Source organism: Gekko japonicus, unplaced genomic scaffold (assembly GCF_001447785.1).
Source record: "Gekko japonicus isolate JY-2015 unplaced genomic scaffold, Gekko_japonicus_V1.1 scaffold364, whole genome shotgun sequence".
In the NCBI taxonomy this organism is placed as follows: Eukaryota; Metazoa; Chordata; class Lepidosauria; order Squamata; family Gekkonidae; genus Gekko; species Gekko japonicus.
This window is the reverse complement of record NW_015172562.1, coordinates 704,013-723,400: the sequence shown is the minus strand read 5'-3', so window position 1 is coordinate 723,400 and position 19,388 is coordinate 704,013. Positions and strand designations below refer to the sequence as shown.

The window sequence follows — 19,388 nt, the reverse complement described above, 5'->3', positions numbered from 1 at the left end:
GCACCCAAAGAGTAGTTGTCAATGGCATTTCATCTGAATGGAGGGAGGTGACCAGTGGGGTGCCACAGGGCTCAGTTCTGGCCCCAGTGCTTTCGAATATTTTTATAAATGATCTGGATGAGGGTGTGGAAGGGCTACTCATTAAATTTGCAGATGACACCAAATTGGGAGGAGAAGCAAACACACCAGAAGACAGAGACAGAATTCAATGAGATCTGAACATGCTGGAAAAGTGGGCAGATGTAAACAAGATGCTATTTAACAAGGATAAGTGCCGAGTTCTACATCTGGGTAACAAAAATGAGGAACATGCATACTGGAATGGGAATACACTTCTGGGTAGCAGAGTATGGGTGGACCGTAATTTAAATATGAGCAGCCAGTGTGATGCAGCATCAAAAAAGGTTACTGTAATCTTGGGTTGTATCAACAGAGGCATAACATCCAAATCACAAGATATCATAGTTCCACTGTACACTGCATTGGTCAGGCCACACCTGGAGTATTGTGTGCACTTCTGGAGGCCTTACTTCAATAAGGATGTGGACAGAATGGAGCAGGTGCAGAGGAGAGCGACAAGGATGATAGGGGCCTGGAGACCAAGCCCTCTGAGAAAAGGCTAAGGGATTTGGGAATGTTCAGTCTGGAGAAGAGGAGGTCTGAGGGGGGACATGACTGATTGCTCTCTTTAAGTATTTGAAGGTCTGTCGCTTAGAGGAGGACAAGGAGCTGTTCCTGTTGGCAGCAGAGGACAGGACGCGCAATAATGGGTTTAAATTAAGGGTTGGAAGGTACCGGCTGGATATTAGGAAAAACTTTTTTACAGTGAGTAAGAGTAAGAAGTAAGTAAGAGTTGCTCAATGGTGGAATCAGCTACCTAGGGAGGTGGTGAGCTCCCCCTCACTGGCATTCTTTAAGCAGCAGCTGCACAAAGAGTGCTTAAGGAAGATGGGGAGATGACAGAGAAACTGAATGAATTCTCTGCTTTTGTTTTCACTGCTGGGTAGACATTACCCTAGGAGCTGCGGTGGCTCAAGTGGTTAAGACGCTGAACTACAGGCTGTGGAAGGTCGGTAGTTCAGCAGTTCGAGACCTGAGTGTGCCGCATGACGGAGTGAGCTCCCGTCTCTAGTTCCAGCTCCTGCCAACCTAGCAGTTCGAAAGCAAGAAATTGCAAGTAGTTAAATAGGTACCACTTCGGTGGGAAGGTAACAGCGTTCCGTGCGCCTTGGTGTTTAGTCATGCCGGCCACATGACCACGGAAACGTCTTCGGACAGTGCTGGCTCTTCGGCTTTGAAACAGAGATGAGCACCGCAACCCTAGAGTCGGACTCGACTGGCTTTCGAGCAAGGGAACCTTTACCTTTAGGCATTACCCTGAGCAAGCCCTTCAGGCACATCTGCATCTGAGCCTAACATCACTGTGGATACTTAAATGGGCTTGAATTTCAGCAAATAAAAAGGAACTATGGTCCAGCATGGCCTATTACTTTCAAAAGAAGGAAACTTGGCATAAATCTTGGAAGCAAGTTATTTGTCCTCACAATAATAATTTAACAGGAACAGTGTAGGCATACAGTAGGAAGTATGTTTTATTTCTGAGACTGTTCAGTTATTTATCTCTAGTCTGGATTCTGGACAGTAGAGTAGTTCTATATCTATAATGCAGTTTCAGCTCACAGGCAGGGACATCATTTTAAGTTTCATGGTGTGTGGGAAGATTCATATTAAAAGTTCAAAGCCCCACATTTTGCTATAATTAAATTGCAAAAAAGAAAGGAAGGGAAGAACATATTTTAAGAGTATCCCATGTTTATAACTCCTGTGACTAAACATATAGTTGCTTCTGAAGAATAACTGCATGGGTTTTGAAACCCACTTTCTGCTCAGTGTAAATGGCACCTCCACTAAAAGGATTCACACCACCAGTTCTCTAGAGTGGTAGACTTCCATCTTCATATATTTCCAGTGTCTGTGGTTGGAGATGAAAATGGAAAAAGGAATCTCTCACCCAGGCCACTATGCCATTCCCCTCTCCTTTGCATCCAGAATTAAATGCTGCCTTCTTTCTTTTCAGAAGGTGTTCCAAACTGATGCAACCACACCACCTTTCCTGTTTCTTTCTGGAACAGGGAGCTGCCAAGAATGGGAGATTTGTTATACCTACGCCGAGAAAGAAAGAGGAAACTCCCTACTGGCTATGACAGGTGGTGGAGGGACTGTGCACAGCTGTTGGGTGCTCTGCAGTGACTTGGGTAGCCTGTCCAACAGCTGTGTGAAGGCCAAGCATTTATCGCCTAATGGAAATGTTCTGGGTCGTTAGCATTCCTGGCCACTTGCTTTGAGATGCTGGCTGGGCTTCATTGGCTCGCCAAGAGGCAACTGGCTTACCTACAGCTAACTGGACAGTGCAAGCTGTTTGGCTAGACCTGCTCCCTTCCCTGCACTAGTTCTTTACTGTCATATAGTAGCTGATGTAATCCCTACCTATTCAATCTATACTGCTCTCCACCATCCTTTGGAAGAGGTTTGTATAAAAGAGTGTGTTGAGTCTGCATTGTCTCACAGGTTTCCAGGAGAGATACAGGGACCCTGCTGGGAGAGGACCCTAGTTCAAACTGTTGAAGGGTCAAAACAATTCTGTTCAATTCACAAGCAAAGATGAAGACAAGTTTAGAGCATCTTTCTGGCTGTCATTGAAAACAGAAGGCAGGACCTGATGGCACTTGGTCGACAGAGAAAGTGAGTTATTTTCCTATCTCCATAGGGGTCATAGAGGGTTTTTCATTCACTCTGAATTCTGTTCCTCATATATGGAAAAAGCATGCAGGCACCAATCCACAGGAAAGAAGAATCAATGCTGTATGCAAAAGCCCACTGAAATCAATTCTGAAATGTGACCTGGGGAGAAATGTAGTCTAGCCCAAATTCCTATATCACTTTAGGCAAAAATGGAGTACTAAAGACTCTCGGATTCTTGGAATAGTCTGTACTGTGAAGAGAAGAACTGAAGCTGGAATCTACTGTTGCTATCACTTCCTCTCAACTGGCCATATTACTAAATAGCATTTTTACAAGTGTTGCTAGAGTGAAGGAGATCAGCTAAATAAAATACAGAAGAACAGCCCTGTTGGTGAGTCTGGTGGATACCCCAGTGAACCAACCCATAATGTTCATTATCCAGGCTGTTAACTGGCGGTGGTTGTGGTGGAGGAGGAAGTATTTGTGTATTCTCTTCAGTGCACATCAATGGGTACCTGTGCCCAGGAAAAGCACCTCATAGCGCCCATCAGCTGCATCCACCTGGTCCACGGCAATGGTTGTGAACTTGTAGTGGACGTTGGTCCTCACGACTAGTGGCTGGCGGTGTATGGGGTACACACCATTGTACATCATGGGATGTGTGCGCATGAAATTGATAACCTCATCAGGGTAGTCCTTGGTTGATTTCATCGAAGGAGTGAACGTCCCTCCTGGACACTGGAAATCCAAGACAGAAATACAGAACGGGCATGAGAAACAGCATCACAGACATCCCTATCAACAAGCAGATTGCTTTTCTCCAACTTCTCCTGGTGCTGTCAGATGCATATGCTATAAGACTAGGATAAGAAATTGACTGCCTATAGGCTCAATGTGACCCATAGATGCTTCCCATCTGGCCTCCACTACAGCCCCAAGGTTTCACCACAATATATTATGCACCCTGGTGGCTTTTTGCAGCATAATTCTCTCCTTGTGTACTTCAGCTCAGTACATGGGAGTCAGCAGATGAGATGCATCAGGAGTCCTGCTGTTCTTCATTCTGGGGGAGGGATGGGCTGGAGGAAACTTTCTCCTGTATCTTGGGCTGGTGGGCAGAGTGAGTCATTAGGTGGAGTCAGTAATGTTGATCCTTCAACCTCCCTGCCATTGAGTGTTGCTGGCCCTTCAGATTAGGGTTTTAAGATCTTCACTCTTAACAATTACCTCATGCTGGGTTTTTTAATCACTGTTGTATATTTTATTTTTAATATTAATTGTTATAAACTTGACTGTTAGAGCCTATAGCCAAAGCAAATAACACACTAACACATTTATTTACCAAGAAACACTGTGAGAGCCAAATACAGCCTATCCTTTGTGTTTTTGGATGCCTCCCCACAGCACACCGAGACCATCTCTGGCTCTTTCTGGTCTTACTGGGTATATGAGAAAAAAAAGACCAAGGAGTGGCATTCTCCAGGCCAATGAAATGAAGCAATGAGATCTCCTTATTTTTGTGTATTTTGCCAGGAAGGAAGAGATGCCAGCAAATGGATCCAGAGACCACCAACCTGGAGAGGAAACACTAATCAGCCTCCCACGCCGTGGCCAAATGTCAAGCAGTGCACAGCACTGAAAAGCTTGGCTGCAATGTCGCAAAGGATATGGATACCACGGGAGGCTGGGGGAACACTGTACAGTGGAAAGACGGGAACTGAGAGAGGAACAAGTTCAAGAGAGGTGTACAAGACAAGAAATGTACGGGCAAAGAAAGAGCAGTTGGGCTGGGGGGGGATGTGTGTTCAACAGGAAGAGCAATCTAAGCATTTCATACTGCTGAATGCCACCAATAAATCCCTTCACTGCAACCTTGAAAACTGCTAAGGTAGAAGTACAAACAAATACACTAAGCCAGACCCCCACTGGTCCTCCCAGCAGCGGCTTCCTAAGGTCCCAAGCAGAGCTTTTATCCAAGGCATGCTAGCTGATATCCTGGCAACTGGAGACAGCAGAGATTTTGCTGGGACTTTCTGCATGCAGAGCACATGTTCTACCACTGAGCACTGGCTCTTTCCCAAGCCTGCCAACTCCATGTCATTTGTTTTCTTAATTGTTACAGTTTAAACATTACTTCATAAGAGTACTCATATGAAGCTGCCTTTTACTGAGTCAGACCATTATTATGGAGCAGAACCTGATTCTTTTTTGAATAAAACTTCATCGACCACAGAATTCCTCAGGAGCCAAGAGGCTCGCAACACAATTTGGGATTTGCTCTATATGAATGCATTCCTCCTTGCATTCCATTATATTTTGTTTTGTGGTGGTTCATCTAGCCTAAAAGTGTTGGCAGCAACGTTTTAGGGTATTGGTGTCACACAAAGTACTGTTCACCCGTCTCAGTGTGCATCCTGACTTTACGCAGGAAGTACACATTTTCTCATACATCTTTTATTGCTTATACGTACATATACAAATCTTCTCATTTTCTTTTTGTTTTTTACTCTTTTGTGTGTGTGTGTGTGTGCTTGCGAACCTGGCAGTCATGGTGATTTCTGGCAACCCCTAGTGGGGTTAGGATGTTTCAGAGAGGTGGCGTTGATATTATCTGCCTCATTGTCCCAGCCCTGGTATTCCTGTACTTGCCAGGGTCAGCCTTCCTTTGCTTCCGAGATGATCCAGGGCTCTTTTTGTAGCAGGAACTCCTTTGCATATTAGGCGACACAACCCTAATGTAGCCGATCCTCCAACAGCTTACAGAGCTCTTCTTACAGGGGCTACTGTAAGCTCTTGGAGGATCGGCTACATTAGGGGTGTGTCGCCTAATATGCAAAGGAGTTCCTGCTACAAAAAGAGCCCTGCCGAGATCTGACAAGATCAGGCTTGCCTGGGCTATGCAGGTCAGAGGCATATACAAATCTTCTGATGTTGAATGTGTCGATGGGTGGGGAGGAGAGCCGCACTTCAGGCCAGTGCTGTAGAAGAAAAGTGATTTCCCAAGGGTCTTTTCCACACTTACGGTGCCAGGTCGAGGGTAGGGCATTTTGCCTGTGTAAGGCATCCACTGGTAGTTGGGGCCTTCCTTGTGTGCAAAAGGTCCATTGAAGACCATACGGATATCCCCCATGGAGTAGACACACACAGCAGAGCCTTTAAATACAGACCTGTGTAAGGACAGAATGACCTCTGTTAGTTCCAAAGGTGACCATTTCACTCACATATGAAAACTGTCTGCATTGCTCCATTCTTGTCTGCACCATATACTCCCAGCAGGCTCTCCTGACCTCTTGTCCCTCACAGCTGCAAAGGAGCAATATGCTTCTCTGCTCACTCCTGGTTGCTGGCAAGCCCTGGAAATGCCCCTTAAACCTCACATGTGCAATGACATGGACCTTAGAAAGCCAGGGATTTCCTGCCTGGCACAGAGCACCAATCCAGCAAGAGGGGGGTGCGGAATAAGACAATGCAATTTTGGTGTTCTCTGACCAGCTCCATGCAGCTGTTTCAGAGTTATCAAGCCATGTTCCCTGTGATATAACATTCCAGGATTAGTCACTCCAGCCACATACACTGAGAAACCACACTAGCTGCTGGCTGCTTGTTGGTCTAACAAAGGACCTGATGCCCTCCTGACCTTCCAGGGGTGTAAACAGATCCTGAATTGTGGCAGGGGGGGAAATGCCACCTGCCTTCTTCCCCAGGGGATCAAGTCATCAACTACAGCTGCCACAGTTTATGGGAAAACCCCAAGCTTGGCAAGCAAGCACTTGGGCTCTATTCCCAGCTCTGCCAGGAGGCTCTAGGATGACCCTTTTCACTTCTTGGCCAGGAAGAAACACAGTAAGGCAGGGCTGTTGGTTTCAATGTACGGATGGGTTTGTGAAACCATGTGACATGGGGGGGAGAGGCTCCAAAATCCTGACCCCTGAGCACTCACCCAGAAGCAGCAAAGACAGCATAAATGATGGGGTTCTTCACATCCTGAGTCTGCTGGATGAAGACATCCTCTTGAAGAAGAAGAAGAAAGTCAGCAACTTATAGCCATATGTGTATGGTGGGTGAGAAGGTGATTGTGAAAGTGGAATGCAATGAAATCATTAAGACAACTGAAGCGGAAGTGCTTTGTTGAGGGCAGAAGCAAACATTACAAGAAATACAGTTACCACCAACGTTCCCTCTAAGCTGTGGAGTTCAAAAACATTCAGTAGAGTGCAACATGCAGAGTGACACTGTCCTGCTATACATTTTCCCCCACAGCTGATGTGGTAAGATGCAAGGCAGGGACAGGGACACGCAGAGTTTGAGGAGTACACAATGTGCTCTGCTAGAGATTCCCTGGAAGAGAGGGGAAAGAAACATGCAGCAGCAGCTGCTTGGAACCTCCAGTCACATCTAATTCAACCCAAGGTAAGAAGAAGGGGCAAAGAACCAAAGGACTAAGAAATGCATGCTGACCCAGCCTACTGATGTGGTAAGATGCAAGGCAGGGACAGGGACACACAGAGTTTGAGGAGTACACAATGTGCTCTGCTAGAGATTCCCTGGAAGAGAGGGGAAAGAAACATGCAGCAGTAGCTGCTTGGAACCTCCAGTCACATCTAATTCAACCCAAGGTAAGAAGAATGTGCAAAGAACCAAAGGACTAAGAACCCTTGAAAATGCATGCTGACCCAGCCTAGCCTAGTGTTTAGATCAGATCTGTGCAGATGCAGAGTTGTAGCTGAAAGTGTATTATTTATTTACAATCCTGACCTGGATAGCCCAGGCTAGCCCGATCCTGTCACATCTTGGAAGCTAAGCAGGGTTGGCCCTGGCTAGTATTTGGAAGGGTGACCTCCAAGGAATACCAGGGGCATGATGCAGAGGCAGGTGATGACAAACCACCTCTGAAATGCCTCTTGCCTTAAAAACAAGTCTAGCTCACCACCTATTGGTGCATAATGCTAAAAGAGCTTGAACCTTTGGCTGCCAGACAATCTTAGGATCTCCTGGCCATACTACATATACAGCCATATGATAATTATTAATTATTATTTACTTACTTCATTTCTACCCTGCCTTTCTCCCCAGTGGGGATCCAAAGATTATTCTCCTCTTCTTCATTTTATCCTAACAGTGACCCTACAACATAGGTTAGGCTGACAGTATGTGACTGGCCCAAGGTCACCCAGCAGGGTTCCATGGCAGAGTGGGGATTTGGACCTGGCTCTCCCAAATACTAGTGTGACACTCTAACCACTATGGCACACTGGCCACACCTGCCCAGTCTGATGGTGACCAGCATAATAAGCCAGGGCAGAACAGTGCTGCGATCTCATGAAGCTGCCTTACAGTGAATGAGACCACTGATCTATCAAAGTCAATACTGTCTACTTTGGCTGGCAGTTGTTCTGCAGGATATCAGGCAAAGGTCTTTCACATCACCTGCTACCTGATCCTTTTCACTGGAGATGCCAGGGATTGAACCTGGGACCTTTTGCATCCCATCAGATGCTCTGCCACTGAGCCACACATCTCCTCTCTAATTTCTAATGGTCACTACTGAAGACATCTTTGTTGCACTTTGTTTTTGTTCCCACCCCCCCGGAAAATCTCAATTCCATCATGAAGCCTGTACAGGTGTCTTATGAGTGTAAATTCTAAGCAGTCCCAGTTGCTTAAAGAAAAAAGAGTCGTTGGGAGCCAAAGACTCTGTCTTCATCCAACCTCCAACGAAAGTGAAGGAACCAAAGTATTCTTTGATAATCTGGCAGTGATTTTGGCAAAAGCAAAGCCAACCACATGTGAGAAGAAGACAATGCTACAATGCTCCCTAGCAGAGATGATCCATCACAGGCCACTGAAAAATCTAAAAGCTACCCTTGGGCTGCTCACACAGGGGCCAGGAGCCACCTGAATATTCTGTGTTAAGAAGAAGCTGGCAGGGTTGCTGCGCTGCTCAGTCATGCCAGCTCCTGTCCCAAATGTTTCAAGCCCATGAGCAAGTGAAGTTGCATCTCTGTGTGAATGAGCTGCCACCCTCTACTCAGCCTGCGCATCCTGTGAAATCTTTTTGGGGGAGGAAGACCTTTGCAATAGAAGCATACTGCCCAATGAACCAAGACCATTTCTATCAAAAAGCCATGCTTGTTGTAATTTACCCCCCTCTGTATCATCTATCCATCTATCCATCCATCCATCCATCCATCTATCTATCTTTTGAATCTGTCTAAATGTCACTGTTAACTTCCCTACAACTTGACCTAAATGTCATCTCTAGACAGACATTGTTCAGCTTGCCCCATCAGAGAGATAGAAGGCTTTGTGATTCTTTGGCTTGTCTGTTCTCTATAAATGAGTTAGATCACAGACTGAACTTACCTATTATAAAGGAAAACCTGTCAGGAAGTTTGTGACATGGCAGATCTTACAGATAATTTTGTCTCTCCACCCAACAAAATTCCAAGCAATAAAGGAACTTATACCTTACTCCACCTCACCAGCTGCCTTCTCCACAACCACACCTATTTTTCCATTATAACAATAAAGTGTTTACATAGGGGAGGGTATTACTGAGCATCTTGTTCAGTCAATTTCCAATGAGCTCTTATTCATAAGCTTCTGCCCTCAGTGACCCAACAAGGGATCTGGAACATCCAATACTTAACTTGATCATGCTTTCATTAAGACTGAGACCTGACATCCTGTTTCATTGCCAAGGCTCAGTCCTGATGCATGTGAAGTAATAAAAGGAAGTGTTGCTTTGGGCATGTACCCCATGACCACTGAGTAATGTATTGCCTTCCACATTCCCCTTCCCTTGCAAAATCCCTGCCCTCAGAATACTCACGGAGTTCATCGAAATGTGTTTCAATCCCATCAGGCCCTGGCACAGAACAAATAAGTCGCGCCTTCAGGAATGTACTCCACTTATTAACCAAGCAGCAGTGGCCTCCATCATCATTCTATGCCAAAAGAAAACAGTGTTCTGAGGTGCAGGAAACATAACACAGGCTAGAGCTCCTATTGACTGTAGCCCAGTGGCACTGAAATCAGCAAGGCTTACAATCAAGTACTCCTGGTTAGGATTGGGCTGCCAGACTTACAAGAATTTTATTTAACATTTTCCTGCAGGGGAACAGTGTGGGAAGGAAGCAAAGTAGGAGTGCTGATTGAACAGGAATGCCCAGTTGTTCCAGGCCCAGCAGTTTCTAGCAGAAGGCAATACAGGGAAGGAAAGAGAAAGCAGCAGCACTGAGAGTGGTAGAGCTCAGAGCAACCATGACTCTCTGGCCATTCACAACAGATATGGGTAATCTAGAGAAGAGAGTCCAGGCTCAAGGGATGTACAGGGAGAATCCAGTGACACCCAGCCCCATTCTTTCCCAACACATACCAGGCAAATGCGACCAATGCGGGAGTAGACAACAGGGCTCTGTGGGGCGTCGGTGGATTTCTCTCGGAAGAAGAAGTAAAGCTTGTCATCATTCCGCTCAGCACTGTCTGGGATGAGCTGGGCATGAACAAATGCTGGATCTGCAATGATAAGTTAAATGGAGAGCATGGCTAGTGTGCACATGCATATTTTTCCAGCTTCCATTTCTTCCAGGGTCAAGAGTCTTGCAGGTCCTTCTGGGGTTACAACAGGGACCACCATGGGTCCTCAGTGGCTCATGGAGGTCACCTGGCCACAGATTGCTTCATCTCCATTAGAAAAGGTCACATCTTATCCCTCAGTGAAGTTTCTTCTTCATCCCAACTCCCATCCCAAGCATGTATTTAGCTAGGGAATCATTGCTAATTCCTGTTATTTTATGTATTTCTCCAGCAGATATAGTATGGCTGTGGTCAGGCGGGCAGCTTATCCCACTGTTGCCACAGCTGTAATTTGATCTAGATCTTTTTGTTCCACTGTGGTTCAACCAGACATTCTCACTGGGCACTGACTCAGTGGTTGAGTGTCCAGACTTTCACTGGGCGGCAACCACCAGGTGTGCGATTGGCAGGTTTTTTAAATCTCTATGCTTGCACATGCGCATAGGTGTTTTCTTGAATTCTTGTTTTTCGCACATGTACAAAAATGCTAACTCGAATCACCACTTCCAAAAATGGCTCCCATAGATATCTGCCCAGGAACTATTTGGACTAACATCAGACCTCAATAAAAATACAAAATTACCCAGCTAGTACTGTGACAGTTGCAGGATTACCTCCCTCACATTCACAGTCCCAAAAAGAAATAAAGCACAGGACCGCCCGTGCATTTGATAATATATGTTGGCAATTACACATCACTAACAGAGTGAAAAATGGTGCCGAAATGGAAGAGATGGTTTCCTTCTGTGCTGGCCTAATTGCGCGGGAGATCAACCAGACATCCGCAGGTCCATGATAATGCTGGTAAGCAGCAAATACCAGACTTTCTGCAGGGTCAGGAAAATCAGGGGTAAGTATGGGAGGCTGACGACTGCAGAACAGGAGCCAGATGCTGCTTTTTGAACAGACACTTTAAATCTGGATGGGAGGAGCGATGACCACAGATCAAAGTGTCTGTTTGATTGCAGCCTATGAAAACATGGGGTTGGATCCCATGGAAAAGATCCCTGTGTGTAATGGGGAGGTGATTTTTGCAAATTCCCCATTCATGCGGCTCCTGGGGGTTCCCTGTCCCCCAGGACCAGCATTTCAGGGTAATTTCAGGGTGCAGTGCGTGAAGGAGGGCAGGAAAGTTGTGCTGCATGGAATTTAGACAAGCTACAACCCATGCTGTTTACTTAACATATGAAGCAATTATCTTCACACTCTCCATAGCATTGTCTGAAACATGTGTTTTTTTTAAATGCAAGGACATTTCTTGATTGAAAAGCAGTCTATTCTTGCATGCACAGACTTCATTTTTCCTTTGTAAACATACACTTCATTCACAGAATTCTGTGCCGCCACCACCTTCTGGCTCCTTTGAACAGCTTAAGATACCCCTTCCCATCTGACCTGTTCAAAATAGCCACCACTGGTCAGCTTGTTACAAAGGACTAGGACAGGACAATCCCTCTAAAATAAGTCCTGGTTGTTTAGTTCAGGGCTAACATTCTACCAAGTCTCTGCTGATCCTGGTGGGTTGATGGCCTGGGGAGTCTGCCCCTCCCCCTCTCCAGGGCAGGGCTTTTTTTGTAGAAAAATCCCAGCAGGAACTCATTAGCATAATAGGCCACACCCAACAGCAGGAACTCATTAGCATATTAGGCCACACCCCTGACAGCACAGCTCATTGGCATATTAGGCCACACCCCCATCCAGCCACACCCACCTTTTGCTTCTTATTCTGTTTACCTTGTTTGTTGTCAAAACCCAGGGCTTTTTTGTAGCAGGAACTCCTTTGCATGTTAGGCCACACACCCCTAATGTAGCCAATCCTAATGAGTTTCTGGTGTTGGGTGTGGCCTATTATGCTAATGAGTTCCTGCTGGGCATGACCAACTTGGAAGCCAGCCGGAACTCCATTCCTGTGCGTTCCTGCCCAAAAATAGCCCTGCTCCAGGGACACACAGAACCCAAACAAACGGTGGCCCTTGTCCCACATGGGGCGAGTGTGAGCCACCACCATGAGCTGGCAGTCTGAAGCCACATGCAGCACGGAGAAGGAAGTGCCTAGCCCAGATAAGTCCTGCACAGCAAAGGAGGCATCTTGTCAAGCCCCATATAGTGTGAGGCTGGCTGGGCAAATTCTTTCTCTCTCCCTCTTTTTTTTGGTGGGGGTGGGTAAAGCGTTTTTTCCTTCACAGTCCACCTTTAGAGTGATGGACTTTAATCTAGTTCGATTCCCCACTCCTCCATGTGAAGTCAGCTGGGGGACCTTGGGTCAGTCACAGCTCTTTCAGAGGTCTCTCAACCCAGAAAACAAGCCTAGCTTGCCACTGAGCAAGAGCTTCAGGCAGCCAGACAATTCTTGGATCTCCTTGGATCTCTACACACAATGCCATACTTAATTGGTAGCCCACTTTTGGATTTTGGGATCTGTTTATGATAGCACAGTAAAACATCAGTCCAGATAGTCAAACTGAGACTTAGACATGCAGTTAAGAAGCAATCACATGACTACTGAGAAGTTCAACACTGTCTACCCATGCTCCAATTATATTTATTTCACTCTGTTTTAAAGTCTTGGTTCCACCATATAGCACAAAAAGTAGGACCCCAAGATGACTTTTAAAATGTTCAGATACACAGAATAACAACTAAAGGAACAAAATCCAGTAGTATAGAAAGCAACCAACCAAGCGAAGCCTACAACGGTGGCAACATTTCGGCTCACTTGCAGGGTCACTTGAGGTCAGCTCATGTAAGCACCAGGCATCGGCTGGCAGCTTGTTTCTTCAGTTCACAGTGGCTCACTGCCCATGGGAAGTAGGTCCCTAAGGTGATTTATGGTGGCATATAAATCCTGCAGCTTCTGATTATGGCACACAAACAATATGACCTGCTCCAATCAAACAATGAGTCAGCCAGGAGCACTCATTGACCAAGCAGTTGCATATACTCCTCCTAGATCAGCCTTCCGGCTTTCAGCAGCTGGTGCTTTCCTCTCCTATCCAATAGAGAAGCCTTTCCACAGAGCACTGATAGAAGGATTAGCTGTAAAGTCATGGTATGTGGACCACTATGTGGTCTGGAACACTTGGAAAACAATCCCCTGTGTAAATTAACACTTTCTTGCACAGTCTCCACATGCTCTTTCAGCACCCCCAATAAAAGCTGTTCCTTATTACTTCTCACCGTATGACAATGTGACCCACTTTGAAGCTAGGTGTTTTCTGCCTTAAAGCTGTTTTTTTAATGGATGTGGTGGGTCAGCCTGAGCCACACACCAAAGCTAGAGAAGCAAATCTTAAAGTAAGCTATTTGAAAGAACTTGGCCTAATGCTCAATAAGTTTAGCAGCTGTTTGCTTGACTGCTGCAAGAAATCTAGCTGTGTGTTTGATTAGCTAAGCCTTGGTCTACTGAGCTGGAGCCTTGAGCTCTATTCCTTGTATAACCTCATTTGTAACATACAATGAGGTAGCTGAGAATCCTTAACTTGCTGAGCAGGGTCTTCCTGAAGAAGACAGATAATAACAGAAGCCACAGCTTGGGGAATTAGTTTTTGGCACCCTAAAGCTGTACTGCAGTGTTTCTTGATTTTTATGGAACTTCACTCTGCCAACTTCCTAGTTCTTCTGTATCTCCTCACCAGTGTAGAAATCTCTTTGAACATACTAGCCTGGCTTCTACTTTATACCATTCCGCAGACCCCCAACTCCCAGACATTCACATTCTAAGCAGTTCGTTTGTTCGTTCTCTCTCTCACTCACACACACACACAGAGACACCAGTTTCAACATCTCCAGCTCCTACATAATCCTTTCCCTGTGTACTTCATCTGCAATCTGAGGTAACTTGACCTGTAAGCAACTAAGAAAACAACCTATTAGACATCCAAGTGGGGCTGTGACCCAAATTTTAGAGGAACTCTGAGCTTTACTTCTAAGCCTGTCACCAACCTTCACAAAAATATTGTCCTCTCCTTCCAGTTTCAGAAACACCGCTGTTAGGTTTATGTGATTACAAGCCCACCTGTCTAAAGCTTTCTTAGGAATATTTGGGAGTTGTTACAATTTTGTCGATCTATCACTGTTTCCTCCAGAGTCACTCCAGCTAAAGAATTGCCAGGGAAGGCAAATGGTGCCCCTTAAAACCCAGCATTTGCTTACACAGATAGCTCTGTTCAGGTTACTAAAATGACATCCTCCTAAACATGATCCCCGACCTTAGTTTACTCAGCTGTTTTTGCTACTCCAGAACAGCTGGAGGTGCAGTGAAGACCTTCTCTCATTGGATCCCATTCCATGATGCATGCAGGAGCCGAGAGGGCAGGAGATAAAATGCCCTGGATCAGTTATCAGAAATGACAAGAATATGAACCTGCCCTCCGCCACCAACTGTGTGTAAAGAAAAATGCCAGCAACCAAAGGCTTTTGAATGAACAAAAAAGGGGATGCATATCAGACCCATGAAATTAAGAGAAGGGAACAACTACCCAAACACCAGCACGCTTCTGAAATAACCAGATGGCTGGACAAAGGTTATGTAAAAATAAATTCTCACAGTGCACATTTCCTTCTCTGGAGAGAAAACCTCAAAGTATCCGTATAGGCATCTTCAGATTTGCAACGGCCAGACAAGCAGTGAACATGTAGAGTAAAAATCAGATTCAGATTTCTCGCCCTCTTCATTGCTTGCTCGACAGCAGTGATGGGGCTGAAATTCTCTATTGCTGGTGGGAAGAGCACACCATGATGTCGATCCCACAGGAAAGAAGCTGTTTTAGACTCTTGGTTTGCTGTTGGTTACACAGAAAGTGCAAGCAAAGGACAGTGCATGCATTTGCAAGTGGCAAAGGAGGTATAAAAATGCCCTCAAGGACAGAAGGGATCTGCCACATAACAAGGACTGCTGCAGAAGTATATGGTAATTATCATAAGAACTCCTAGCTGGGGACACAGTTAGACCCACAGAGCCCAAGGAAGAGAAGGGATGAGGATCCAGAGAGCTAAAGGAAGATTTCCCTATTCATAATGGAGCTCCTTGAATTAGCTCTATACGGACAGATGAAAGAACGCATTCTCAAGCAGCAGCTGATATGACATGCTTGATTCCCCAGACTTTCAGTAAGTCAGACTTGAACATTGTTGCAATAGTATGCATCCACAGAAATAAACTGGGAGGTGGGTTACTGCTGCAGCTGGCATAATGTCTTTTAACTACTGCCTCTTATCATATCATGCCGTCTGATAACAGCTTTTATTGGGGGCGCTGAAAGAGCATGTGAAGTCTTGCTTGTGCAAGAGCATTCTGAAACTGTGAAAGAGCTGACAACCCCTCACCTTCACAGGAGACTTTCTGCTGCTTTAATTTAAAAATATTATCTGATAATTCCTGCAAGCCAAGTCCTGCACCAAGTTCCAGTTCTTAGTGCACAGTGTATGCACTAGACATGAAGATTGTAAGGATCTCTGCTTTTCATTCTCAACACTCTAAACATTCCCACCCCCTCACTCACCATTTAGCCAGCGGGAGTTGTACTGGTCAGTCCTCATGGCAGTCTGCTTGCCCATGGTCCGGAAGATGGCAGCATCAGTGCCCATGAAGTCAATGTAGACGCCTGCATAGAGTTCTTCATCTGTGGCAAAGACAGAAATCAGCAAAGAATGCTGTTGGGTATTACAAGTTAAATTACACTCAGTATATCTGGGGTTAAATGTTTGTTTGTGTTGTCACAGGAAATCACATGTTTCTCATGTAGCCAATGCTTGTTAGATGTAAGAAGCCCGTGAATTTTCTCCCTGATCTAGGAGTTTGATTGGAGTGATAGTGTCAAAGTGTTTTAGCATTTTATGGCTCCTCTTCCCGTCTTTGTCTGGAGTTCTGAAGCAGTAAGAAGAGCAGCCATTACCTCTCTTCTAGTCTTGTCTTTTGTAGTGTAAAGATGTAGGGAATTTACCTCTGTTGTTATTTTCATCCCAGTTACCCTTCCCCATGCTAGAATGTAGTAAAAACTTTTTATTTTAAACACACATGGACTCTGAGTCTGAATTATTTTACTCTGGCACTGCTAAGCTATTTTTATCTCTGCTAAAAACCAATTTTTAAAACCCAACAAATGCATAACTATTCTCCACATGAGAGAACTAAAATTGCCCAAGCACATGACAATAAACAGTATCGTACTGCAAGCTAGAAATGAAATCCAGAATCACATTTATCCAGAATTCCCATCCATACGCCACTGGTCCAGCTGAGGGAGGGATCAGGAAAAAACCATGGTTAGTCCTCATCTTACTGTGCTTACGTCATCTTTGGGAAGATGGGGATATTTCTTCCATGGCACCAGCCCAAACACAGGAGACTCTCGGCAACATTGGACATGACATTGATGTAAAGGGAACAGGAAATGCAAGCAACTCAAGTTTCTTTTTCCTCTGCCCTCTCCCCCTCTCCTCACAAGGAGATATGAAACAGGAGTTCATACAGCTCCCCATAAGGAGAAATGATATATTTCAGGCACTAGTGATGGAGACGGTATTGCCAGACAGAACTTCATTTTGGTCCGGAATCATCATACAGAAAGGGGGGAGGGGAAATCTTAGCTTTCTCCAGCACCCTTTCTCTCAGGCAGCAACAACCCCAGGCATAACGGCTGCCCCTCACACTTCAGGAAGTTTAACAGGGCAGGGATCTAAGGTTACTTTCTCTTCTCCCCATCTATTTTTTTTTTTGACAAAAACACCCCTCCCCCCAAACCCACAGCCGTTTCCATTCTAGTCTAGTAGCATTACCCATAATCATCATGGACAAGCTGAGGAGAAGGAAGGAGGGGAGGCAGGCCCTACTCCCACACTCTGCTGCCATAGCTACTGCTACTGAATACATGACCAGAACTCTCCTCTAGCTGAAGCAACAGGAAAGCAGAAAGAGTCACATTATATTTTCTTATTAGTACCCTTAGGCTGCTGCCACACGGGACGGCTGAAACATGGCTAAGCAGAGCCGCACCGAACTTGAGACGCCGCGGCGGGATCCCACGGATCCCCTCAGCCGCGGCGCATCGCTCACCGGCACGATCAGATGCTCGAGCATGCGCAGTACGACCGGGGGCCGGGATGCGGTGGCGCAAGGACACGCCGCCCGATCCCACGGCCTGGTTTGCGGCGCTGGAAGGGATATAAGCACTTAGGTAGGTGGTTCTTTTTTACAGCGCGGTATCGCCGTTTGGGACAGAACAGGGACGGGCAGGCAACGATTCCCAGATGTTGCCGTGGGATCGTGCCCGTTTGCTCCGCCCCCGTTCCATCCCGCTCCCGGCCCAAAAGGCCTCGTATGGACAGGACCTTAGTTGAGAATAAACAAAGAATTGCAGCACAAGTTATTCCTCAACTGAGCAATCCTGAATTTTCATTTATTTGTATATGAGAGGTTGTTCATTTGTTGTGAGGCACCTGTGCTTCCTGTTCTCCCTGTCATCAATGGTGCATCCAAAGCAACATGGTGGGGGGCAGTAGGGTATCCAACTCCAGCTTTGGAAATACCTGGAGGTTTGAGGGTGGAGCCTGGGAGAAGGGAGGGACCCTGGCAGGGTATAATGCCATGTAGCCCACCTTACCTGGAGATTGGCAACCCTAGGGGACAAGAATGAGCATCTATGGAATTAATCTATTTAACCCCCTTTTAAAAACTATGCATTATGTAAGAAGGTAACTATTGTGCTGTATTTATATTTGGTATTTGGTATGAACATGAAGTCAAACTCTGAAGCTGTGAAGTTGCCTTTAGGAAGCGGGGGAAAGTAACAAGGGGTCATTTCTTGTTATGCTAACTTGTTGACTGTAGGGGAAGGCTTAAAATGTTCAAAGGCGGACGAGAAAAAAAAATCGAGATAAACGCTTATTCCCAGCCACCCCCAACCAACCAGGTGCCCTTTCATGTCCTTCCTACTGTTCTCTGAAACACTTATGGAGGTATTAAAGGGGCTTACAAAATGGACCCTAGTTTGTCTGCCAGGCCCAGCACTCAGCCAGGAACCCATGGGCATAAGGGCACAGTCCTTGACTTTCCCAGGCCTGGGTCACAGCTGCTCTCAGATTAATTAAAAAGGTTAGGGCTTGTCATGTAAGTGGATACTTATGCCTGGACAAGATCAGAGGCAGCCAGGCAATATCAGTGGGCTGGGGGATTTGCGGGAAGTGAGAATTTTGACCAGTCCTGGAGCTTACTCCTGGGGGGAGCCTGGTGCAGCTGTTATGCAGCAGCAGGCCTAGGGATTGCAGGACAATGATACCACTGCTAATTATCTCCCTGCTGTGTACTTATGTAATCCCAGCCAATGTAGGCCCTGCAGTGCCCTCCTCATTGGTAAAAGTCTGCTACCAAGTGGCCTGAAAATGGAGGAGGGTCTACTAGAGATGAAAAGGACACATATTGTATGGCAAATTTCAGTGAATGCTCATGTTTGGAATCCTTTTGGAAATGACTGAGGGAAAGTGTGGGGGAGACTAAGGGATGAAGTTAAGAGAACAAATTATGCTTATTTATATATGAAAGTCATAGGAATGAAGGGCATGGGAATTCGATATGTGAGGGGGAGGAACAATATTTTTTCCAGGGAGCAGACATGCTTTGTAGCAGAGGGATCTGGTCAAAATTCAGTTAGGACCTATGTAAATATCTATATATCTAATAGCGAAGTTGCCCCCGGAGTGTGGATCGCTAAATCAGCGCTCCGGGGGCAGCTGGGGGGCCGGGGAAGGTTTGTGCACACGTGGGCCAGTCCCCACGTGTGCACAAAAATAAAAAAAGTTGGAAATTTTTTGGGGGGGATGTTTAAATCCCCCCGAAAGTGCAAGAGCATCTCCTGTGCGTGCGCAGGGAATGTTCTGGAACGTCGCCGCCGGAGCCGGGGGGTGGGGAGAGAGAGAGTGCAAGGTGCCTCAGAGACGGTAAGGGGGGGGGAGAGCCGGAAAGAGACGGAGCCAAGGCCCGCGCGGCGCCCTTGGGTCGGAGCTGGTGGGGGTAGAACAAAAGAGAGAGAGAGAGAGAAAGAGAGAGTGGGGGGTGGAAAGAGAGAGAGAGA

The 19,388-nt window shown here is 46.0% G+C and overlaps 1 protein-coding gene across 1 annotated transcript in view; it reads right to left on the bottom strand.

Moving 5' to 3' along the window:
- Positions 1-19,388, bottom strand: part of SEMA3F (semaphorin 3F) — a 172,339-nt gene that overhangs the window by 13,266 nt on the left and 139,685 nt on the right. The window contains exons 8-13 of the mRNA XM_015421243.1: positions 15,822-15,941; positions 10,121-10,260; positions 9,575-9,689; positions 6,683-6,752; positions 5,765-5,909; positions 3,258-3,480 (exon numbers count right to left, since the gene is read on the bottom strand). Coding sequence (XP_015276729.1) covers positions 3,258-3,480; positions 5,765-5,909; positions 6,683-6,752; positions 9,575-9,689; positions 10,121-10,260; positions 15,822-15,941 — 813 coding nt within the window. The remainder of the gene's footprint in view (positions 1-3,257; positions 3,481-5,764; positions 5,910-6,682; positions 6,753-9,574; positions 9,690-10,120; positions 10,261-15,821; positions 15,942-19,388) is intronic.